The 25,130-nt window shown below is 48.1% G+C and overlaps 7 protein-coding genes across 7 annotated transcripts; 3 read left to right on the top strand and 4 right to left on the bottom strand.

The window, feature by feature from the left end:
• Nucleotides 1–490: 490 nt before the first annotated feature.
• On the bottom strand, nt 491–2,355 carry N7519_003912 (GMC family oxidoreductase; the record flags this gene model as incomplete). Its single annotated transcript, XM_057290688.1, has 2 exons — nt 491–2,095; nt 2,149–2,355. 2 exons carry the CDS (start codon nt 2,353–2,355, stop codon nt 491–493), a joined length of 1,812 nt encoding a protein of 603 aa, XP_057151890.1.
• Nucleotides 2,356–2,988: 633 nt separating this feature from the next.
• On the top strand, nt 2,989–4,092 carry N7519_003911 (uncharacterized protein; the record flags this gene model as incomplete). The annotated part of the gene is made up of 2 exons (XM_057290687.1): nt 2,989–3,632; nt 3,699–4,092. The coding sequence occupies 2 exons, from the start codon at nt 2,989–2,991 to the stop codon at nt 4,090–4,092; spliced, it is 1,038 nt and encodes a 345-aa protein (XP_057151889.1).
• Nucleotides 4,093–8,986: 4,894 nt separating this feature from the next.
• N7519_003910 (uncharacterized protein) lies at nt 8,987–12,265 on the top strand (the record flags this gene model as incomplete). The annotated part of the gene is made up of 4 exons (XM_057290686.1): nt 8,987–9,268; nt 9,316–9,580; nt 9,657–11,815; nt 11,876–12,265. The coding sequence occupies 4 exons, from the start codon at nt 8,987–8,989 to the stop codon at nt 12,263–12,265; spliced, it is 3,096 nt and encodes a 1,031-aa protein (XP_057151888.1).
• Nucleotides 12,266–12,501: 236 nt separating this feature from the next.
• Nucleotides 12,502–13,989, bottom strand: N7519_003909 (uncharacterized protein; the record flags this gene model as incomplete). Its single annotated transcript, XM_057290685.1, has 3 exons — nt 12,502–13,376; nt 13,432–13,756; nt 13,810–13,989. 3 exons carry the CDS (start codon nt 13,987–13,989, stop codon nt 12,502–12,504), a joined length of 1,380 nt encoding a protein of 459 aa, XP_057151887.1.
• Nucleotides 13,990–14,617: 628 nt separating this feature from the next.
• N7519_003908 (uncharacterized protein) lies at nt 14,618–15,121 on the bottom strand (the record flags this gene model as incomplete). Its single annotated transcript, XM_057290684.1, has 1 exon — nt 14,618–15,121. The coding sequence occupies one exon, from the start codon at nt 15,119–15,121 to the stop codon at nt 14,618–14,620; it is 504 nt and encodes a 167-aa protein (XP_057151886.1).
• Nucleotides 15,122–15,616: 495 nt separating this feature from the next.
• N7519_003907 (uncharacterized protein) lies at nt 15,617–17,454 on the bottom strand (the record flags this gene model as incomplete). Its single annotated transcript, XM_057290683.1, has 8 exons — nt 15,617–15,873; nt 15,937–15,966; nt 16,025–16,139; nt 16,195–16,282; nt 16,336–16,600; nt 16,651–17,005; nt 17,056–17,144; nt 17,196–17,454. 8 exons carry the CDS (start codon nt 17,452–17,454, stop codon nt 15,617–15,619), a joined length of 1,458 nt encoding a protein of 485 aa, XP_057151885.1.
• Nucleotides 17,455–21,321: 3,867 nt separating this feature from the next.
• N7519_003906 (GMC family oxidoreductase) lies at nt 21,322–23,262 on the top strand (the record flags this gene model as incomplete). Its single annotated transcript, XM_057290682.1, is given in 3 exon segments — nt 21,322–22,374; nt 22,394–22,713; nt 22,746–23,262. 3 exon segments carry the CDS (start codon nt 21,322–21,324, stop codon nt 23,260–23,262), a joined length of 1,890 nt encoding a protein of 629 aa, XP_057151884.1.
• Nucleotides 23,263–25,130: the final 1,868 nt, after the last annotated feature.

The raw sequence follows: 25,130 nt of genomic DNA, 5'->3' as shown, positions 1-25,130 counted from the left end.
AGGCGGTATTTGTAGACTCCTCGGTTTGTCTGGTTGCTCACATGCATCGTTTTGCACCAGCTCAGCCATGTCTGTCCGTGACAAGTGTTGAGAAACATTGCTGAGAATGTCTGCCCAAATGAGGCATGTTGGAACCACTCTGCCTCAACTAATTTCATGTTGAGCAAAAATCAAATGCAGGCTGGTAAGTCAACGAGCAACACTTTCCATGAGTACTTGCATGATTCAAGATTTATAGGTGTATATTAATGTGCATTGCACTATAGCCGTTCTGGCGTCAAAGGCTGACATTTTCGGCGTCGATTTCACAGGTCCTCATATTCTGCATGTAATACTCTAAAGCCTTCCAAGGTTCCATGTGTCACTTTTCTATACCACTTACGCTGTAAAAGCATGATTTCAATTTGACTTTATACAATGTGGAGAAATAAACCTGTCCTATCAGGGATGTCCACAACCAGAGGCCATGTCTAGAATGTCAACCCCGACTTCAGGTTCTAGCCTTGATCAAATCTGCCGCCCGCTCCGCAACCGCATAAACAGTAGCCTGAATATTGCCACTGGGCTCAAGCGGGAATACACTAGCATCAACAACCCTCAAATTCTTCGTCCCATAAACCTTCAGCTCAGAATCAACAACACCACCGATCTCCCTCGGCAACATAGCACACGAGCCCGCGGGATGAAAACATGTATACAAGCGATCCTTAACGACATCCTTCGCATGCTCCAAGTCACTCAAGTCGGCCGTATTCAGAGGCATGCGCTTCCCGGCCTTGAGGAGAGCGGAGAATGGCGCTGTCTCGGCAATGCGTTCCGCGAACTGCATCTGCCGGGCCATGATCTCTAGATCGAGCGGGTGCGACAGCAGGTTCGGGTCGTAGATGGGCTTGTCTTCACTCTTTCCCGAGGAAATGTGGACCGAGCCGCGCGAGAATGGGTGGTTGTGCAGCATCATGATGGAGATGTAGTTCTCCGGGAAGGTTTTGGCCAGCACGTCGGTGAGGGTTGTCTTGCCTGGGTTCATGTGCAGTTGGGCAGGGAGGAAGAGGTAGTGCGAGGAGGCGTCGTCGTCGCTTTGGAGGAGCATCTTACGGAGGTGGGAATACTGTGCTTGGAGGTTGGCTGGGGTGTTATCGTTGTCAAGGTACTTAGAGAGCAGGGTGTCGATTTCTTCTTTCGGCACGGCACCGCTTCCATCCATTAACGGGAGATACGCCATGCTTAGGGGCATGCCTGCCAGCGGACCCCCGCGCGTCTCCTCGTAGAGCTTGATGAGTGCCTGGACGACATCAGGTTCACGCATGATATCGCCCGAGACTTGGCCGTCGGCGATCTCAAAGTTGATGCTCGTAATGCTGTGGTCTTGGAGGTTCTCGCCCACGGCGGGATTGTCGACGATTACCGGGATGCCGTGGGTCTGGAGAAGATCTGCACGGCCGATACCCGAGAGCTCGAGCAGTTGCGGGGAGTTTAGGCTGCCTGCGCAGAGGATCACTTCTTTCTTTGCCTTGATCTCGTGTGAACCGTCTTGAGTCTTGATCTGCACGCCCGTGGCGATGACATCTCCCTCTTGTTGAGAGAAGATGATTCGCCCCACCATTGTCTCTGCAAGAAGTCGTAGGTTCGGCCGCGCTGCGACATCGGGGGAGTAGTATGCTGCCGCATACCCTCTTCTCCCTGTCTTGACATCTACGCTTAGCGGGCAAGTAAAAGCACCCAGTTTGTGGCCATCAATCGGATCGGCATCGGTTTCCCAGCCTAGTTCAGCAAATGTCTCATTCCAGGCCTTGTTAAAGGGGCCATACACGTCTGGCAGAGATACTGGGACAGGGCCATCACATCCTTGGTTATCAACTTTCATGTATCGACTTGTGCCGAGTAGCTCTGCTGTGGCCTCGCTGGGTGCGGCATACGAGTGGAATTTCCGAAGATAGGGAGCCATGTCCTCGGCGCCCCAGCCATCATTTCCAAGTGCCTTCCACGCATCAAAGTTTGATGCGGTTGGGTACATAACCGCGGAGAAATTCAATGCGGAAGAGCCGCCGACAACACGACCGCGGGGCTGACCGATTTGTCGGTTTTTTACGTGGACCTATTCATTGATAAGCTTTCGATACGAGAAGCCGATGTTTACTGCGGGCTTACCTGCGGAACACTCATGTAATCCCAGTCAAAGTCCGGGTTGCCGTACATCGTGGCCAAAAATCCAGGGGTCTCTATACGAGGATCGCCCATCCGATTGGCGCCAGCTTCAATGAGGAGGACATTGAGGGTGGGATCTTGGCTTAGACGATTTGCCAAAACGAGGCCGCCAATTCCTGCGCCGATGATGATGTAGTCGTAGTCATCCATGTTGCCATTTAACAAGCTTTGATTACTATGGAAGGGAAGTGACAATTATAGAAATATTTCAGAAGAATCAAGAGTTGGCAGCGGGACACCGGAGCACACGGCATTTACGGGGCACAGAAGTCCCATAACCTGTTAGCTTCAAGTTAGCGGTTATCTTGTTAGCTCGTATTCTGTAACTTGTTCGGAAGGTCGCTTATATCCCTCGGTGAGACTAGTGTCCACAGTCCATTCAAGGAACAAGTGAGTTGGTATGCTATTTGTTCATAGCCGAGGGAATGGAGATAATAGGGGAAATGGTCTCTGCGAGTTTGACTTGGCCCCGACTAGTTGATATTCGTTCCAATGACAGGCGATCTCTTCAGCCTTCAAGTCCACACTGGTAATTTAATTTGGTTTTAGCAAAAACGGCCCCCCACAGCGGCCCATAAATCTCCTGATGGTAGTTTTATCTGGCCAATTAATAGCCAGTGTGAAATCCTAGTGCAGACTTTGTAGTACTTTGTACAATAGATGGAGACAATGAGGTTTGTTGCCCGTAAACTGACAGCTCTTCACGGCTCTTAAAGTTCCTTCACCCTTTAAATTCCATATATGGTGTGTACAAAGGTCCAAGACCGATGAATTAATGGGAAAATGCAATTATACAATGTTTTTGCCTTCCCTGTCGTGCGTGACCAGCTCATCGCGAACACTATTCTCGTTGCAGTCGCCACCTTCCTTGTCATATTGCGTGGTGTCTCCCGACGAATTCGAAAAAGCCATTTAGGATGGGACGATGCATGCTGCGTCGCAGGGCTATTCCACACATATGGAATGCTTGCAATGCAATACCACTATGCTCGTGTCGGCATGCGACACCATATCATGACTATTCCCCCAGAGAATGCGGTATTGATCGCGAAAATGCTGATGGTTTACCAAATCGTCTACTACAATGCCATGGTCCTGGCTAAATTCTCCTACCTCGCCTTCTACCTGCGCATCTTTGTGTCCAGGGAATTCCGCATCCTGACGTGGATCTGTATGGGATGTGCTGGCGCGTACTGGACTGGGAGTATGCTCCAAATATTTCTGATTTGCACCCCCTTCGAGAAGAATTGGAACCCGACTCTGCCGGGTCATTGTGCGAGCCAGAATGTAGCTTTTTCAACAATTGGAGCATTCAACCTTCTCACCGATGTGATGATCATGGCATTGCCAATTCGCTTTGTCTGGAAATTGCAGATGTCTATGGCGACTAAGTTGGCGTTGGTTGGTATCTTTGGATTGGGCATCTTGTGGGTTCCACTCCGTTTCCTTTCCCTACTAGGCTTCCCGTCGTGAAGATTTAACGAGTATCACAGTATTTCCTCAATCACCATCATCCGTATCCGTGTGCTCACTACAGTCGATTTCACCGACCTCTCGTACTCGATGATCTGGGCTGCTTTCTGGAGTGTCACCGAGCCTGCTCTTGCCATTGCCAATTCCTGCGCACCCATGCTTCGGCCAATCCTCAAGGCCGCTTTTCCGTCCTTGTTCTCCAGTGTCCGTGCCGCATACTCGACACAGCCGTCTACGAAACCCGCCCTGAGTAAGAATAGTACGGCGAAACGGACGCATGGAATGGATGAGACGGATAGTGAATTTCCGCTCACGCAATTGGATCAAGTACCAGGATCGGCGGATGGAGGGTCGTTGAATGATCAGTCGCAGGATGGTCGCTCGCACTATACGTCTTATCAAACCCCTAGGTGAGTCGTCGGAGCACCTAAAGGGTTGTCATAGCATTTCATAATATCAATTAAATTTTCTTTTGTACATTTCCCTTCAGTCTTCTTGATAAACATCCTATTTGACATGGGCTCACCGTCTTATTCGTCAACGAGATATCAGGTCTGTCCTTTCCTGGGACTTGTTAACGTCTTCTTCTAATGATCTAGCGATCTGTACTCGTCTTCAAACTTGTTATATTTTCTGAAATTTTCATGCAGCCTTATAGCCTTTCGGTTTGATCCCCTCAGGGCTTATCCATGTGCTTAATTTACTACCGCAGGGGTCATGGATCTGCACATTTTGCTATGAACTATTGAACGATTTCTATACCCCGTACAAAAGCCTAAAAGCGAGTAACACTATACCTATCTACGTATTGTTTTTGCCCTACTTTGGCCTCTGTCTCTTTTACACCTCTTTCATGCCTGTTTCCGCCCGGGTGCCAGGGTTAACAATCTAGATTATTAAAATGCGCTGGCCTCTAGGCATCTGCACACTGCCACCCAAGGATCGACAGGGCGGTTAGTGGCTGAACTGGCTCCGTTTCACTCTTGGGCGCTATGAGTGGTCGAGGTAGTGCCCATGCATAAGCCTCAATCTTAGGGGCGCGTAAAGTAGTGCCAATACTATTTCGGGCTTTGTCCACCACCCAATAAGTACAAAGTGCCCTACCGCCAGGTAGATTCAATAGTTATATTAAGTTTCTTCTAACCCTTGATCCTAGACAGTATTGATTTTCTTAAAAGCTTGCTTTACCATGAACGACACTCTCACCCGTGAGTGGGTCCCCGAAGCCCGATGGGAGGGGGACGTGGAACATTTTATCCACTTGCATTCTCACCATCATTCTCTGCTGCTGGACATCTGTATCTCCAAATCTGCCTGCAAAATCCGACGGTGCATTTAGGAAATGGAGATACAAATTCGACCTTGCTTGTATTGCGCTACTCGGATCTGAGTTTTTATTGATGCTAGCTCTGGGCCAATGGTCATCTGCACGCCGTTCAGTGAAGGTTAGTGATACCTTACTCTTCGGTTTGATGTCAAATTTAACAGAACAGGATTTCCACGAGGCCGGATATAAGGACTGGACTATCAAGCACGCGTTCTTTGCCGATATGGGAGGCTTTTGGATCCAACCGCCGGAAATAGACGATTTACCTTCATTCCCTTTAGACGCCAAGCAGCTCTATGTCCTCGTGAAGGAAGGCTACCTTGAATATCCACATCTGAAAGAAGAGGAAATCAAAGACAAGAGTAAATCAGATGGGCTGACTAGGTGAGTGACAACCTACCTGGATTACAATTTCCTTCCTATCTACCCGTCTTGCTCACTTATGCAGATTGATCACCATAGCCCAAGCCCTCTGGTTCTCCTTAAATTGCATCTTTCGTTTTGTTCAGGGACTTTTCGTTACCACCCTCGAGCTCACCACTCTCTCCTTTATCCTAGTCTTTTTGGTCACATCATACTGCTGGTATCACAAACCTATGGACATCGACATACCAATCATTTTGGAGCCGAAGAAATCTGTGGCCATAATTCGAAGCAACCTCGATGAGATTCCCGAATCGAAGTGGTATGAAACACCGCTCGAGTTTATCTCGCGGGATGAGTGGTTCTGTTCTCGATTTTGGAAATACTACATTCAGATCCTACACTATATGCATATACCGTTATTCACTCGGCCCGAGCGACGACCATACGATCGCATTCCAAGTCATTTCATCCCAAACGTTGATACCCGGGCGGAAATAATATGTGCTCCGACAATCCTTCTTTTCAGCTCTGTCTTTCTTATCGCGTGGAATTCTCATTTTCCTTCCGCGACAGAGAAGTTAATGTGGCGTATCGCCAGTGTGAACACCCTGGCTTTTGCGTTAGTCGGAGGCCTTCTTTCGCTATACCTTCATAAACGGATGTTTCAAACGAGGTTACCAAAAGAAAGGGCACAGGCTGAATTGAAGGAACCTGAAAATGGATATATCAGCCATCTCGCTGCGAGAATTACGAATATCGATCCCCAACAAGATCCCAACTTAGCAATCCGCCTTCGAGCTTTGGTTCCAGTTTTTGTTGCTTGTGTTCTTTATTGTGTGGGCCGGGGTTTTATCTTAACGGAAGACTTGATTGGACTGAGGATTATGCCGGCGAGTGCGTATCAAACTGTTTCATGGTCAAAATATGTACCGCATTGGTAGATGGCTATGGTCGGGATTTGTTTTGATAAGTGAGATCTTACAAGTTAGACAATTATAAGGCGCTTGTAAGGCCTACTACTGGTAGATTATCTTATCCACAGATGGAGAGAGCGGTAAATCCTGCTGTTATGAACCGTTTGGGCTCAACGCTACCGGTATACTCTTCAAAAACAGGTCCTTTCCGAGACTACGAAGACTACCAAGTAGAGAACTAGACAACTGGAAAGACAACTGGAAAGACAACTGAAAAGAAAACTGAAAAGACAACTAAAAGGACAACCGAAAAGACTTGATAACTAAGGACTATTTTTGTATATTGGTTCAAAACTGTTGCCTCAGGCACCAATATCAAGACCCACTCTTTCACACTCCTCCACTCTTCCCTTTCCTTCCATTTCATCGAAACGTCAAGCTCACTTTGTAGTGTCCTCATTCTCATTGTGGCAACTCTTGATGAAAAGAACCCTTTTCTGAGTTTGAAGATGAGGAGCGAAAGCAACTACTTGCGGATATTATAAGCCAAGGTCCCTACCTAGCTGATCTTCCGCGTGCAAACGTTTCACCCTTTGGTTCTCAGATATCGAGATCCTTCGGGGATTTGCGAAGGTGCTTCAGAAAAATGGTCCTACTTCCAACTGGCAGTATCGGACACTGACCAGCATCGACTTGAACGATATTCCTGGAATCGGTAAGTGCATGGTGCATCCAAAAAATGCATGAAGAAGTGCCTGTACGATAACAAGCTAACAATTGATACACTAGGCAGTCGCATCAGGCAACCAACAAGGTCCCTCCCATGGCCAGCCTCTGTCTCTTGTTCAGCCAGAACGGCAAAAGCGAGACGACCTTGCGAAGAGAAAGGTACGCTAATCGAGAACGTAGAGACAAAATAATGCTGACTTCCTTGCCCTTCAGTGCCTGGAACGTGATAACGCCAAATGCATCCTGACTGGACGTGACCAACCCGGGCTTCAGTGTGCCCATATTGTACCCTGCAAGCTAAACGGTTCCAGCGCCCTTGATGACACCTGTAAATGGCTCGAAACCTTCTGAGGCAATCATCGGGTCACTAAATGGAAAGCTAAGCTGCTCGGCGGCCCGAATCACCGGGTTTGTTCAACACTGAACAGGTCAAGAACCTGATTACACTTGGAAGCCAAGAGCACAATTACTGGGACAACTGCATGTTCGCTTTCCGTCCTGTGAGGACATACCAGCAGAACACCAAAATGGACACTGCATTCCATTTGTTGCCTCTTCGCGAAGTTGAAAAGCGAACTGACTACATCCCCGCCATCTCCCACTCATATCCGAGTCACCCCCAAGGATATGGCACATCCCCAGGCGGAAACAGATATCTGTTTCATTGTGAGACGCTGAAGGTTATTCCCTCAAGCCCAGTGACTCATCCACTCCCATCGAAGGAGCTCTTGACAATGCAACGGAACCTGAGACGCATTGCCAGTATGCAAGGAGCCAGTGAAAGCCGAGGACAGTGACCTAGACTCCGATGGCGATGCTGTCGCCGTTACATCAGGCTCACGATACCCGATCAAAGTTCACTTGTTTAGATAGTTTCCCTCTAACTCCTGCCCCTCCCAATATCGCCAACGAATCTACATCTGTCTTCCTTCCCCAACTGTAGATCCCAACAATTTACACGCCCGGGAGATCAGGCTGGGTGTGGCTCACCAGTGATGTGGATACACCCACACAAGCTAGTAATGCTCCAATGCAAAACAAGGATTTAGCTACGCCCGAGGTATTCCGTACAGAGATGCATGATAAAAGTAGTACAGCTCAACCGCTAGACTATGGTAAAACCAAAGTCCCTGTTCCCTGTTTATGACAAGGTAAGGCTATCTTATTGTATGACAATTCTACACGTAGCACTGGCCCACCATGCTGCATGAGACTAAACTACATGCATAATTAGTGGGGCAGTTCTTCAGCTGAAGCATCCAACACATACGTGCGTAGATGGGCCTGTTCCCCGATTGTTGTCTACCCAGTAAGCCTAGCTGGACTGCCTGTGCATGCAATAGGAAAGTACCTGAATAATTAATAGGCTGTAGCTTCTAACCTTCCCAACGTCCAAGGTTATAAACTTCGAGCGGAAGTGGTCGCTCACCGCAATTTCTACGTGTTCAATAATACTAAGTTTCTCAACCCCGTCCACGCGTGGTGTATATGCATACGGCTGAAGCTATGAAACCTAATTATAGGGGTAATTGTGCCCATGTTCGTGTGACTGCATGAGCTGCGTGAGCTGAGAGGGGGCAACCTGAGAAGATCGTAACTTTGGATGTATCAGATCTGCGAGATACCTACATATATCAGCCAATAAAGATCCAGACCCTCTGCCAATCTCGATTCCATTTACGGGGTACATGGATGTACTCTCTAGATATGCATACTCCTGTACTCCATATGTGACGAAATAGGCGCAGCTGTACTCTCATCACGCATATTGTCGTGTGGCAGTCGGTAAATTTAATGCACGTCGATGTTAGCGAACTGGATCTGCAAGATACAGTCGAGTACCTCCGTCAAGCGCCCAATTCGGTGCGTTGGGCACTTGCCATAGTTATATACATGTATTGAGCGGCAGCCCTCCAGAAATCATTACTTTTTCGTAAAGCCTTGGTTTTGGTCTGCTGGAATTCTCATCAAGATGGGATCCATTGCTCCTCAACGAACTCCTTTGCGGATTTTGGATGCCGCCGCCGAGAAACACCCTGATCAGCTCTACTGTGTTCACCCAGTCTCGTCGGATATCTCTCAAGGATGGAGAGACATCACCTTTGCAGACCTAGCAAATGCCATTAATCGGATGGCTCTTTGGATCCAGGAAAATGTCGCCTCTTCTGATGCACCGCAAACTCTGGCATACATGGGAGCCAACGATATTCGGTACTCCGCATTTATGTTTGCATGCATGAGGCTCAGACACAGGGTAGGAGGATCAAGTCTTTAGGTAATTGAAAATTTGTTGACCGTGAGACAGGCGCTGCTTCTCTCCCTCGCAACTCGGAGTCAGCCTCAAGTCACCTCCTCGATGTTACTGGGTGTTCCAAGTTCGTGTATAGCCCCGAGCGGAGTAAACAGATTGAAGAGTTGAAAGGGGCGAATCCATCGTTGCAAGCATGGTTGGTACCAAGTTTGTGGGAGGTTTTCGATAGCTCAGCTTCTGCGCCCGTCGTGAAGGAGCCCGCGGAGGATCCAGAAGATCGCATTGCAGTCTACATCCACAGCTCTGGTACAACTGGTGAGTGCATGTCATTGTCCAGGTTCTTTCCTGAACTGAGATCAGAACTTCTCTAACACTCTCTTTTTTATGGCAGGCCTCCCCAAACCAATTCCAATGACCAACGGGTATTTCCTCGTCCTTGAGCGAACTGGTCTTCTGCCCCTTCCCGAGAACAGACAAAGCAGTATTGTGGCCATTGCAGAAAGAGGTAAACGGGTGTTTGTCATGAGTCCCTTCTTTCACTTTATGGGTATTCTGAGTATCATGACACCTATCGTCTTCGATACTCCTTTCGTCTTGAGCCCCGAGAAGCCCCTGACGGCAGAGCTCCTGGCCCAGATTGTCACGGAAACTCACCCGGAGACAACTCTCATTGCACCTTCTGTGCTAGAGGAGCTCAGTCAATCTGAGCTTGGTATGCAGTCTTTGTCGAAGTTTTGCTTCATTGCCTTTGGAGGAGCACCCTTAGCCCAGGAAATCGGTGATCGCATCTCCGAGATAACTCATCTCCAGTCGGTTATAGGGTCAAGCGAAAACGGGCTCTTCGGAGCGTTGAAGCACCAAGACAAACGCGACTGGCGGTATCTGGAGTGGAACCCCAATGCTGGACTCGAAATGCGTGATGCCGGGGAAGGCTTTTTCGAGCTCGTCGTCCCTGGTGGGGAGGGTCGAGCGGGCCACGCTGTCTTCCATACATACCCCGACAAGGACGAGTACAAGACCGGCGATCTCTTTGTTCCTCACCCCGAAAAGGAAGAAGTTTGGCTGTATTCCGGACGCCGCGATGACGTGATCATTTTGAGCAACGGAGAGAAGTTCAACCCTACCACTATGCAGGAGATCATCTCCAGCCACCCACTTGTTGCTCAAGCACTAGTTGTTGGTCAAGGCCGCTTTCAGTCCGGTGCCATCATCGAGCCCAATTGGTCTTTATGGAGTGGCGAGCCCAACGCATTTATTGATGAGATCTGGCCGAATATCAAGAAGGCCAATGAGTCTGCCCCGGGGCATGCCCAACTCATGAAAAATCGCATCGGGGTAGCATCTCAGGCAAAGCCACTCGAGCTTACACCGAAGGGTACTGTCAAGCGACGTGCCGTGCTTGTTGACTACGCCGACGAGATCGACGCGCTCTACGCCGATGGCGATCGGGTTGATGTTGCGCAGATAGCCAAAGACGCAACACGAGAAGACATTACTGCCTATGTCACTGTAGCCGTCTCGGAGATCTTGGACGTTCCTTCCTTTGATGAGAACACTGACATTTTCGCATCGGGTCTAGACTCCCTGCAAACCCTCAATTTGGGTCAAGTTCTTCAAGGCTCTCTAAAGTCTGCTAGACCTAACTTGGACCCGATGTTCGGTAGCCAGCAACTTTACTCCCGTCCTACCATCGCCCAACTGTCTGGATACGTTCTCGATATTCTCCAAGGAAACGACTCAGCTCCTGATGCAGCCACTTTCGAAAGCGATAGCGACCGGGAAACGAGAATCGCTGATCTGGTTGGGAAATACACCGAAGATTTCGGCAAGGGCCACGCAGTTATTCTCACTGGATCTACTGGCTCACTTGGAGCTTACCTGCTCCACGAGCTGCTGAGTGATCTCAGCGTTACCAAGATCTACTGTCTCAACAGATCGGATGATGCAGAACCCAGGCAATTGCAAAGCCTGCGCGAGAAGGGACTGCGCACCTTTAACAAGTTCCCGAGTCGAGTGGAATTCCTCCAGGCACAATTTGGTGAAGTGAAATTTGGCATCGACGACGCAAAATATGACCAGATGCTACAGGAGGTTGACACTATAATCCACAATGCCTGGAAGGTGAACTTCAACCACAGAGTTGAGGCCTTCGAAAATCCCCACATCGCAGGTGTGCGTCGGCTCGTGGAATTCAGTGTCGCCAGCGAAAAGACAGCTCACATCCACTTCATTTCGTCCATCTCTACCATTGAAGGTTACAGCTCGGAGAGAGGTCCTTCAATTCCTGAGATTATCTTTGATGAGCCCAGCTCGGCACTCCGACAGGGATATGGAGAGTCAAAGCATGTCTCTGAGAGGATCTGTGCTACCGCCTCGGCCAAGTGTGGCGTACCGACCAGTATCCATCGTGTTGGCCAGATTGGAGGCCCGACGACAGAGAAAGGCATGTGGAATAAGCAGGAGTGGGTGCCATCCTTGGTTGCGACATCCAAGACCATCAAGCAGATTCCAAATGGACTTGGATCGGTGTCTGTGCAGTGGGTTCCAGTGGTAAGTATTGTCTCTGCTGCTCATTCTTTTATCGAAATCTAATAAACCTCGGTTATTCAGGATATAACTGCAAAGGTCATCGTTGACATCGTCCGGACCCGACGTGGAACGCAAGAGGATGAGCCATGTGCAGCCTTCCACATCGTCAATCCCCGAGCCGCAGAATGGTCATCACTTATTCCAGCAGTGACCAAGTACTTTGACATGGAACCGGTCGATATCAAGACATGGATTGAGACTCTTGAAAGTTTCACAAACCCCACGGAGAGCGATCTCCAGGATAAGCCCGCTCTCAAGATTCTCGACTTTTTTAAGGCTATCTCGTTCGCCGACGAAGCTGGTCCGTGGACTGAAACTACTAAGACTCAAGCGGCCAGTAAGACCTTGCAACGACTGGGGGCAATTGATGCTCCCCTTATGGAGAACTGGATAAAGCAGTGGAAGTTCTGAAAGGATTGCTTTGCACGTAATGTCACAACTCAGGTATAATGAGGTATTTGGCTGGCTTAACTATACATAGCGTTAGAATGCTGAATAACTTGGGGGTGGACATTATTACGTTCTAACAGTTTCCGATGTTTACTATTATTGTTAACATAGATTTGCAGTATACCTAATCCAGACCGTATAGTCACCGTAGGAACCGCGAAAAGTAAAAAGGTTAACTACTACTAGCAAGGTTGAACTTATAAAATCACGATCAGCACAGCAGTACCGACCACCAAAGCACTCATCCCCATAGCCTTTTCGATGCGCATGCCAGCCGAGTTCTTCTTCGGCTCAGACGCACCGTTCTTATCCGTACCACCGGAGTCCTTCTTCGCTCCAGGCACACCATCCTTGCCCGGTGTAATCTCGACAATATCGTCCGGAATATCGTCCGGTCCGTAATCCCAGCTACGCTGTGCCAAGGAGATCTCGTCGTTCCCAAGATCAAAGACTGCATAAACCTTGCTAATGAAGTTGGAGCCCAAAACGATGCTTGCCTCAAATTGGTAGTTGGTGTTCTCACATATCGTGAAATAGCACGTCTCCTCATCAGAAGTCCAACGCTGAGACGCCGTGTGCCTTTCTCGGCTAACAAAATGGCTGAGGTATAATAGGAAATCCAATTCCCCGAATTTGAAATTAATTGTCGAGTTCTCACCCACTGCACTGCAAGAGAAGTTGACTTGTCCCCAATGATCCGGAACGGAGGTGTTGCCAATTTGGGCATTCAGAGCTTGAGCCACGGACTTGGGCACGTAGGTCATTCCAACGGCAGTGTCAAAGACAGCATCCAGCGGAAACTCCTTTGATGTCGCGGATGTTTCGTTGACTGAGATACCATCCATGTTGATCGAGATGTCATCCATGTTGATACGGAGAGCTTTTGTGAGGTCTGATCCGTTGACTATGGGGAAAGTGTAGAGAGGGCCGTCGTACTTCGCCTTGTTGACACCACCGAACAGGGCTGTCTGGTCCCAGAGACTGAAAGCCGGAGAGTTAATCGTACCAGCGTCGACTAATGCCTGGGTCAGGGAGGTGGAAGATGCATTGCCGTATCCAAGACTCAAGGTATCTGAAAAGAGCACGTTAGTAATTATAATGGGTAGGTTCAGATAGCCCAGACGTACTGGCAATGATGCTATTCTCCGTGACAATCCCCATCTTCATAGTGTCCATCGTCACACCACCAATTGTCAGAACGTCGTTGACGAAGTCTCCACCCACCATTGAACCTGAATCATCATATACGAATATCTCAACGAGCTTTTTGGCAGTGGTTGAGGTAGTCATGTTGTAGCCTCCGTATCCACCACAAAGGGACCGGTTCACGTAGAGCCCGCAATCATGGTTATCCACACTCGTAAGCCAACAGCCATTGCCCCAGGTGTGTAGGTAAGCTAGAAAATGTTGAGGCGGGGTGCCGAAAGTCACATTTGCAACATAGGATATTTTCTGGAATGCAAGGTTAGCCTACAAGTCATTCCAATCCTAAGCGCTAGACTTACACGCGCATCCTCGTTATCAAGGTCGACGCCGAGAGTCATCGATCGCCCGGAAAGCTGACGCGAAGTGTCGCGTACCATTGGCACCGCGAGAACTGCCAGACTGTCTCTCTTCTCCAGACTCGATGCATTAGTCAAGGCTAAGCCAGCCAAGCCGAGTAGGCAGGTCAACCCACTGCGCATAGTGAGGGATGCGGGATAGATGAAGATCAGATAAAAAGCATAGGGGCTGGGCTTGAAGAGGGAAAAATAGGAAAGAAAACGAGAAGGAACTTTGCGCTGGCAAGTACGGGGCTTAATGTTTTCCCAATTTCTCCCATCAGTCAGGCTAGGGGCCTGCTAAAATGGCTTAGCGAGGCTCGCTTTCTTTGGTGGAAAATGCTATATGAGGCTAAATGGGGCGTTCCATGTCCATTCGGTCGCCCCCATTTAATGTTTTCAAGCCTCAGAGTACAGTCATTTTACCCCAAAATTAAGCGTGATCAATAAGCGGAATTTTAAGATCTTCTCGAAGAACTACGTAGTTGGGACTTCGTAAAGAGAAAAAGGTGTTAGTTGTGGCCCCAGACCTATGATTCTTAGATCGTCTTGGCAGGGTCCGAAGCGAGGTGGTTTGGAAAAGGTACTGACGCTGGAAAGCTAGTCCAGAAGTAGGATGGAGAGGGAAACTGATCACACTTAGCTCGGTTTCAGCAGCACTCTGCGAGAAATGTCTCAGAATTATTAAATAACTGTCAACAAGCTAAGCGAAGTCAGACTTAATTATTTTGTGCGCTTCATATCTCGTGCGCCAAGAATTGACGGGAACTCATTAAGGAAAGCTCGTCGGTTCAGTCAGTATCATCCTTGCCCTCGAGCGTATTATATAAACGACAAAAACAGGGTACGTCTGCGTCGCTTGCATAGAGTGACCTCGCTCCTCTCTTTCGCGAATCGCATCGAGCGCTACGGGCTGAAGGACGTCTTGCACTAGCTGAGTCACCTCAACACTGCCTGTGTGCAGCTGCGCCGGGCTCGAACTTAGGGAATCATCCCGCAGCTTACGGATTCGTGCCTGAACGTCGTCGAGGAAGCTATCGGCAGTCTCACCGTCTCCAACGTGAAGTGTGACTGCGCCGATATGCTCACGTGCCTGCTCCGTGGCTCCACAGTGGCGGAAGGTGGTGGACGAAGATGGGGCTGTGAGGCTGAAGCGTTCGATGGTGCCGTTCTCGGGTAGGAGATGAACGCGGATTGTGGCACCAAAATTGCCAATAACAAGGAGCGCAGAAGGAGTGGTGGGAGGGTTGAATGAGCTTATAAGACGGGAAAGCATGATTATGTGAGTTAAAGAAGAGATATTCCAGCTTCTTGATTTACTTGTAGTTTGCCAAAAGTCAAGAAAGAAGGTTAACGCTATGGGTACATAAGAAAAACACTCTTAGCGCTTGATTTTTAATACGAGTGCCATTTTCTACATATATGTACAATATATAGTATCACATCACCTACCTTATCCATATAGTACTTCTATAATCGCCTTTATCACCTGCTCTGCCTCTACCCATATGAAGCTATTCCCAGATCGCCTCAATATGAAACCATTTGGATTAATTCCAGCACCACTAAAAGTGCGGATAATGTAATTTTATAAGCAGCATTTAAATTAATAGAAGGTAGACGGTATATAAATTACCTAGCTCCGACCGAAATTTCATCCTAGTTGTGGGTTAATTCTACGATAAAGTTAGGGTAAAAACTATAGATCTTGGGGTTGCTAACTACTTTCTCTGACCGTCCTTGCCACGTATATATCTCCAATTCATGGATATCACCTCTCACTAGGATACACAACTATGCGATCCAAATCCGCACCTTTGTGATCAAACCCATTATATAATCCCCCGACTGTAATGGTATTCTTCTTCCCCTTCTTCAGTGTCAGTTGCAGCGGAGTGGACAGTATGATTCCCTTGTGGGTATCTCGTTGGTATAGAGTTTGTATGCTCGAAGGGTCTCCATTGACCACCACGCTGCTAATCCGACGTAGCTGCCATGAACCGCCAAGTCTGTCCGGGGTACCTCCAGCTATTGAATGTATTAGAATACCAGAACCCAGGCTTTCTAGGCAGTAAATGGAGGTGTACTTACGTTGGTCGCCGAAACCCAAATCGTCAGTGTCTAATAATAATGTTAGTATTGTGCATAAGGAGATAGAAATTAGAAACTGCAAACGCACTTTGGTAGTAGAATGACACCCACTGGGGTTCGCCAGATCCCTCGATATTTTCAAACGTAACGGTGCTGTCGTTTCCATATATTCCAGTGAGAATCACCCCGTCGGTAGCAAAGTTCTTTCAGAATATCATATTAGCGATAGTCTGGCGTCTGAAGTAGGACTATACTCACAGCCTCCTGCTTATATGTATCACCGTGCGTCTTCGCCTGTCTGGCAGTGTATGTTGTTCCCTTAACGGGTTCCCACTCCCCGGTTTTCCTGAAGTCAGTTAGTATGGATGCCATGGTAAAAGTAGAAGGCAGCATCCGTACACGTCAAGATCGTAAACATCGTGCCACTCTAACTCTAGAGTCTTCTTAGACTCATCAGTCTGAACAGGCAACCAGATATAACGACTGTCCCAGACAGAATTGGAGTCCCATTGGTCTCCAATGTACAAGTGTGTCGTCTTCTTCGTCCCCTCAATTCTGAGCGTATATCCAGACTGCGAATTGAAAGTCCGCGTATTTAACGGGGCAACGATAAACGGCTGCGACCAAGGACCGCTTAGTGAGTCGGCCCGGAATGCCACCACATCTGAAACGTGAGTCAAGCGATCATACACGGTAATAAAGTGAACCTCTTACTGTTTGGCCTGTATCCTGTTTTGTGGCTCATAAGTGCCCAGTAGCTCTTCTCCGTCTGCATAATAGTAGGTGCCTCAAGATCGAATTTTGGGAATCGATACACGACCTCATCAAGCGCCGTGAGGTTATCATTCATGCTTGTGAGGTACACATCTCGTCCATCCTGACTATCTCCGTTCGAGTAGAGGGCATATGATCGGCCATCCTTATAGTCAGTGAACAAACCGAAATCTTGGGACCAGTTTCCAAGGGGCGCTGTTGCGTCAACAAAAGTGTACGGACCCTCGATCGTGGAGGAGACCGCGTGACCTTGGAGAAGGAGTCCATAGGTAGAGTTATCCGCATGCCACCACATCTGTTCAATTAGTTTTGGAATGTAAAACCCGAGGGATTTCCAATGCATACATGATAATCCTCGGTCTCGGCGCTGTAGGCCACTTTAGGTCGTTGGATCACGTTACTGGGGGCGATATATGGGTGTCCCTCGATTGGAGCTGCACATGTCAGAATATCGACCTATTTCCAACACGGTCATGGAGACTTACCTAGGGCCAGTCCCCCCGATTTCCAAGTAGCCAGGTCCTCCGAACTATAAACAGAGACGCCTCCGCCTTCCGGCTCCTCTTCTGTCTTGTGTTCGCCGAACCACCAGAAGCGGCCAGACTTCTGGTCAAAGGTGATCCCAGCACCATGTGCATTGATGAAGTTCCCGTCAGTGTCGCGCCATCTACCTCCCGGGACAATGTATTTAGTTTCCACTGAGACAGCCAAAAAAGTAGTTAGACAAGCTGATAACAGTCGCATCTTGATGGTATCGCCGATTGGTTACTTTAAGATATTCAGAAACCATACCAACTTTCAAACTGGGTTAATTTATATCATCATCTAGTCGTCGGTCTCTATTGTACCGATATTGCGGGGTAAAAGAAAGCCGATATTCTCTTCATCTTGGCATGAATACGACATATGCAGTTTGGCTTTCGAAAAATTCCCCCTTACGATTTTGCTATATCCCTTTTTGCGCCCGGCATGCATATACGTAGTACATCGTCAATCTGATCCACCCAGGTGCGCCATTAGTACGGTGTTATCCTAATGTTATGAAAGGAATCGCAGTAAAAGGCGTCCAAATGCCAAGATTTAACATAATTCCATCTCCACAATAAAGCTATAAAGTTCCAATGGTGCCGCCATTTTATTGGATGCTCCGTGGTGGCTAACGGGCGACGGAAGGTGATTCTCCGCCCGCTCACGCCGTCTACTTAGTATTGCATGAGAATACGAACGAAGGATCGGTCTACAGGTAATTGACAAATTTTGAAGCTAAGCTTCTTAAGGTGGCGGGCAGTTTCACCTACATTTTTTGAGTGGATCTTCATCATCGTAAGTAGTTAACGGCGAATCCAGTGGAAGAAGATATAATAAATCGATGATTATGAAAGAAATGGATCTATTTGCCAAGGCCTTAGGCAGGGAGTTTATCGAGAATCAACGAGGTAGAAAAGGTGTTATTATAGACATATCGGCCTTTACAAATACTTTCGTTTGAGCCAAGCTTTACGTCAACCACTTGACTAGACTATGGGTATTCATACTGTAGGAATATAGACAGCTCCCGTATCTACTCCTGGAGGCGGTCAGTCTACAAGTGGCAGGATACTGTAAGGAAGGAACAAGGAGAAGGATATGAGCTTGCGTTGGCTTCACCATAATGGCTACTAGTCAACAGCACCACGTAGAGGCCCAAGCTCGCGGCTGTTGGATCCCCTGGGACGCCCACTGCTATCCCAGGAGACCCCGGTCTTCGTGGAAGACCGGCCGAGTTACTCTCCCTGAGAGTTAACCCGGGTTGTCGTATGATAGTCACTCTTTCAACAGCCAACCATCGGTAGGTCGGGGTCGGAAACTGCAGACACTTGTCTCGCAGAAGCTGAGTTTGGGTCGGGCTCTGACACTGTAGACACTCGTCTAGCAGAAGCTGAGTTTGGGTCGGGCTCGGGCACTGTAGACACTCGTCTAGCAGAATTTGAGTTGGGTCGGGCACTGCAGACACTCGCCTAGCAGAAGCTGAGTAGGGTCGGGCACTGCAGTCACAAGTCTAGCAGTTCTCGGTTGGCGCGAGTAGGGTGGTTGGAGGAGGGAAAATCAAGAGAAGGGAGGGAGGAATGGGAGCCCATTATATGTCGCCTTTGCGGCTTTAGGATTGCTACTATGCCCCATTCAGCTATGATCGAGTCCGTTTAGCAATAAAGATAAACGGAATATCTAACTTTCTCTTTCCCGAAGCATACTAGTACATATTTATTAAGGTTAGATCAACCACTGGATTCTAGGGTTTACCATGGGAGCCGTCATCCAGAATTCCCCGTATACTTCAAAGAGTTGCTCTTCACTACTTTCATTGTTTGGGAATGTATTCACTCAAACCTTGGAAACTCTGGTCAAGGCGATCTGGTAAATACTGTAGGCGTGAAGTTAGTACGGAGTAGTCTTCCTTCCACTACCTAGGTACCATATTCATGATGTAATCTACAACAACAGAATGAGCCTCAAAGCTTCATCTTCTTCATCTTCTACAAGGTTGTCAGTTCGGGTACTTCGTGGTGTGTCTCGGCACATCAAAACCATTGTATCATCCATGGATCATCTGAATATTTAGTCATCAATATGGACAAAAGAGACTAACAATAACAAACACCCGCACGTCAGCGCCTTAGGAGCGCCATCCTGTTGGGAACTGAGATCCGATCATAAGTACCCTGGGGATGTAGAGCAGTACCGACTCTATAACCTTGCTTACTTGGAGATTAGGCGCTCTATTTTCCCTGCTTCAATAGTCATGTCTTGCAGTTTCTACCTACTTGGCCAATCAATAATCGGGGTGGATGTTTGGTTGGACTTTATTTACTTTCCCATAATGGGCTCCCGGGCTATGATCTGTATTTCACTACAAGCTTTGTTTCACGCATGTCAACCTAAAAGCTTCGGCAACCTGATACGGCGGTACCTGCAGATCACCCAAGAATCGAGATACGTGAAGCCACAGTGGGTGACGTATCTAGGCACAAAACGCACATCGCTTGAAGTCTATAGCAATTTTGGAAGCCCCCATGTTTTATTACCAACTTTGCTGAAAGACTCTTTGGTGTTTTTGTACAGACTTGGACTGTTGGCATTTGTTCAACTGCCGCGAGACAGGTTGGCTTGTTACGTGTACATTGGGTATGACCCTACATGGCAAGTACCCATCATCAGATACGGGCCCGCTCTTCCAATTTTAATTTAACAGCCTCAGAAAAGATCTTATTGAATGCCCAGATTAAGTTTGTTTATAAACTTGAAAAGGAGACTTTTACAGTTTTGGCACATCATTGACCATACCTTGAACCTTTCAAGTTTTGAAGTTGGAAGTTCTATGGGCAGGTGATTGCGTTGGGACAAAACCTCACGTAGTTGGAAGGCACCACCGTTCTCCTCGTAGACTTCTCTTCCTTTCTTCGCCCAACCAAAGTCAAAGCTCTCTTGGTGTGGGTCTTTTCATTTTTCTTCTCGTTGTCAGCGGTGGTCCCCGGTTCTGGATCTGGTGCCGGTCTCACTTCCAGCGTAGGCGGCGGATGTAGAAGCGCTGGCTACGGAAGGTAAGTCCCGTGATACCTCGTTGCCGCATCACCGTTTTCTGCATGAGGTCATATTATCTGTTTCCTCAGATGTCCTGCTGCTTTTTATGGGTGTCTCACAGACAGGGAGATTATTTCCATATCTGTCGATCATTGGCAATGTGTGTGGCACATCCCACAGTTGACGGTCGATCCTTTTTTCCCACAATGCTTGACCCTTCCGGCGTATTCGGAGCGGCACTAATATTGGATCTAGCAAGAAGCCGCCAAGGCCCACGACCACTTGACCTCTCATTCCACGCAGCGCTGGTGCAGACCAATATCAGATACCCGTTTTCTTTCTCCGTCGGTCCAACCAGTGTTCCTCTAGGGTGAGACGAGTGAACATGAAGTCTGACGTGTATGGCCTAAATAACGTGTGCCATTTCTGCTGGTTCAAGTGGAGTTGCTCCCGAGTCGGCAAGGGCCGCCCTGTCACATGTCAGGTTCCAAGGTGGGTTGCTCGCTTATGGGTTGTTTGCATGATTTGCATAATTTGCAGAAATGGGACTACCTTTACCCTTCTGGGTTATCACTCCACTTCTCTTCCTTCGCTTCCTTTTCTCAAGGATCTACGATATAAAATCTTAAGTTTACTGCACAGATCTGGCGCCTAACAGATTGACCCTCCGTATTGCAGGGATTACAATGAACCTCGTTTAGAAGAAATTATCCGCAATGTCTTGGCAAAGCAAACCGGCGGCCATGCTGTGTGCTGGAAAGGAGAAACCCCCGAAACATGTGGATCCGTTTTGAGGATCAACAGCGGTGTACGCAGTACGAATTAAACTATCGATGATCGTTCGGGAATTGTCCCTGGAAAAGTACTAGGCTGAGCTGTTGGCGCAGAGATCGCCATGAGCTAGCCGCGGCACGCCGGCCAAGTCTTCAACGGCTTTTGGTAAAAATGGAGAACAATGCGAACGATCCCCGGTGTTCAGGGGGGAAACAATGCATAAAAGCCGGGATGATCTCTCTTGGAAGGCCAACTCACTCATAGTCATTCTTTGTCAATATGATTCTCTCTTACATCTTTGGCCTGCTGGTCGCCACGTCCGGCCTGGCCAAGGCCGTTAACATCACCGGTTACGAATACGTCGTTGTCGGTTCTGGTGCTGGTGGTGGTCCTCTGGCTGCCCGTCTTGCTTTGGCGGGTCACAAGACACTGCTCCTTGAGGCTGGTGATGATCAGGGTGAAAATTACAACTACACCATCCCTGCTTACTCCGCCAGAGCCTCCGAAGACGAGAAGCTTGCGTGGAACTTTTTCGTTCGCCACTACGAAGATGACGAGCGCCAGGCTCGCGATTGGAAGGCTAGCTACGACACGCCTGACGGCGGGATATACACCGGCCTGAACCCTCCCGAGGGCTCGACCTTGAAGGGAACCCTCTACCCTCGTACAGGTACCCTTGGTGGTTGCACTGCCCACAACGCCTTGATTGCAGTCTACCCACACCAGTCCGACTTTGAATACATTGAGACCATCACCGGCGATAACTCTTGGACACCCGACAACATGCGCAAGTACTACGCTAAGCTGGAGAACAACGGTTACTCGCTTCCCGCAGTCAAGGGCCACGGTTACGACGGCTGGTTGTCGACCGAGACCGCGCCTCTTAGCATCGTCTTGAAGGATACTCAGCTGCTGAGCATGCTCACCGGTGGTGCCTTTGCGCTCGGTAACTTGACCGATCACCTTATGAACATTGGCACTCTGCTACTTGGCGATGCCAATGCTGATAAGAAGAGCCGTGACACCGAGCCCGGCTACTACCAGATTCCCATTTCCACCGATGACGCCCACCGTAACGGTCCCCGCGAGTTCATCATTGCTGTTCGCGATGCTAAGAACGACGACGGCTCTAAGAAGTACCCTCTTGATGTTCGCATGAACACCCATGTCACTAAGGTGACCTTCGACGAGACTGAAAACCCACCTCGCGCCACCGGTGTGGAGTTCCTCGAGGGCGAGCACCTCTATAAGGCTAGCCCTATGTCGAAATCTGCTCTTCCCGGAACCCCCGGTTCCGCCACCGCTTCTCGTGAAGTCATCGTTTCCGGTGGAGTATACAACTCCCCCCCAGATCCTCAAGCTGAGTGGTGTCGGACCTGCCGAGGAACTCAAGAAGTTCGGAATCAAGGTCATCAAGGATCTCCCCGGTGTCGGCACCAACCTCCAGGACCACTATGAGATCTCCGTCCAGGGCAAGATCGAGGAGGATTTCTCCTGCTTGGACAAGTGCACCTTCAGCATTCGCGGCCAGGATGACCCTTGCATCGATGATTGGGAGACTCCTATCCTTGGCGACCGTGGTATCTACTCATCCCCGGTCTTGCCGCCACTATGCTATACAAAAGTTCCACGGCCGGCGATGACTTTGACATTTTTGAATTCGGTGGCCCCGTCAACTTCCGTGGTTACTTCCCCGACTACAGCATTAACGCGACTGACGAGCACAACTGGTTCACCTGGGCTATTCTCAAGGCTCACCCCCGCAACACCGCTGGTACCGTCCTTCTTCAGTCTGCTGATCCCCTGGATATGCCTGAGATTACCTTCAACTACTTCGACACCGGTGTCGGCGACTACGATGCTGATCTCACTGCTTTGTACGAAGCCATTGAGCTCGGCCGTGACGCGTTCAAGCGCCAGCTCGTCAACATCACTGAGGTTCTCCCCGGCGCTCATGTTCAGTCCGAGGAAGACATTAAGGATTATGTCAAGGATGGCGCTTGGGGTCACCATGCCTCCTGCACTTGTCCCATTGGTGCTGATGGTGACCCAAGGGCTGTTTTGGACTCCAAATTCCGTGTCCGCGGTGTCTCTGGTCTTCGTGTCGTTGATGCTTCCGTTTACCCCAAGATCCCCGGTACTTTCACCGCTGTGTCTACTTACATGGTCGCCGAGAAGGCTGCTGATGATATTCTGACCGAGCTCAAGGCCAGTTCTTAATTGATTGGATGTGCTTATATACACGAAATTTAGAGGTTTGGTTCTTGTGGGTGGAAATGTGTTCGGTGTTATCGTTGTGAAGCCATTCATTATCATGTATTAATAAATCGTCTATGAAATAGAAAGATGTTGTATATAGTTCTGCTGGATCAGTCGCATTCTTTACTCTCTCTCTCTACTTAGTTTGCTAGGTAATTGATTCATTCAAAATTTCTATGCTGTCTAATACTGAAACTTTCGAATAGTCCTCGGTATAATGACAGGAGTGTAGCCGCCAAACTGCGTCCTATTGGGCTAAGTATGTTAATGGTGTTACGATAACATATCTACGAATAGACCCGACACAAACTTCCGAGGTTTATTCTATGGTTATCATTAATATTAGCCTTGTCATACAATGTCTAAGCTGTCGGGCTGTAATAGCGTATAAAACGACATATAGTTAAGAGGTAGCACTATTAGTCAATCAGGCTATTATTATTAGGAAAAAAATGTCATAATCGTGCCAAGCCCACCATGTGCACCACCGGATCCCGTTTTCCCACCGGATCCCAGATTTGCAAATTAAGTATCTTTTATATGGCAACTACATACAGAAGGTACTTAACTATAATATCAGCATAACTCAAGTTTTATACTAGATAAGGGAAAAATAAAAAAGGCGAAACTTAATATGGGTCTATTTAAATCAATCTATCAATTCTAACTACATTATATAGAAGTGGATAGCGCACTTTTTGAAAAAGCCACGTACAAATATCGTATAAAGAGATAGTACGTACTCTTATATTACATACTAGGAATTTTTTACTACAGTAAAATAATCAGGGCACCGTTTGTATTATACATATATCTTAGTATATACCTAAACCTTTTCAACGTTGAGAAAATTGATATTATACTTATGTTATGATTAAGTACCTTTTGTATAGCAACTCCATACAGAAGGTACCTAATATTGCAAATCTGGGATCTGGTGGGATCCGGCGTGCACACCAACACCAAGTGTGGTGGGCTTGGCACGATTAGATAGTAAGGCTAAGGCTAGTCTTGACTTTGTGGACTTCTTTCTGATACAAAATTACGAAAAATGAGCAATAAACCGGGGTTCCATAACTCAGTTGGTTAGAGTGTGGTGCTAATAACGCCAAAGTCGAGGGTTCGACCCCCTCTGGAACCACTTTGATTTTTGCCCTTTCTAGGGCCCTTTTAGGCCATTTGAACGCGTCTGTAACTTGCAAGTTTCTTTTTGTATTCCCCTTGAACATATATTTTGCAAGTAGCCTTAATGCTACGCTCCGCGTAGCGGCGCTACTTTAAGCGCTAGGATAGTATAATATTAAGGCGGCGCTCCGCGTGGCGGACTAACGTGAATAGAGAAGATAGGTGGCTTCACCTCCCACGGGGGGAAGCCTAAACAGGGGCGGCGGAAGGCGGACTTAGGGGCAAGAATAGGGTTATAGGGGGTCAACGCGGCGACGATGCAAGCTACAGAGGCTAAATTGATATAGATTACATGCAGTGCAGACACGATTGCAGGTGGGTAGCTACATTTTGGAAATTGTGTACGTATTGTGATATGCCTCTCCTAAGAACGCAGGTGGGCCTATTAGACCTTGTAACCAGTTTTCCTAATAAGTTTCAGAGGAAAAAAGCCCAAACACCAAAATCAGGTTCCATAACTCAGTTGGTTAGAGTGTGGTGCTAATAACGCCAAAGTCGAGGGTTCGACCCCCTCTGGAACCACTTCGTTTTTTTGTCCTTCCTAGGATCCTCTAGGAATATGTTTTTTAAGAATATGTTTTTTGTTTTTTTTTTTGTTTTTTTTTTGTTTTTTTTTTTTGGTCCTATTCAACTACACCACTAAT

The sequence above is a fragment of the Penicillium mononematosum genome (genome assembly GCF_028829835.1).
Source record: "Penicillium mononematosum strain IBT 11891 chromosome Unknown utg000002l:1.0-8112719.0:1.0-8118358.0, whole genome shotgun sequence".
Taxonomy (NCBI): Eukaryota; Fungi; Ascomycota; class Eurotiomycetes; order Eurotiales; family Aspergillaceae; genus Penicillium; species Penicillium mononematosum.
The sequence above is the reverse complement of the archived record's forward strand: the minus strand, read 5'-3'. Positions and strand labels throughout refer to the sequence as shown.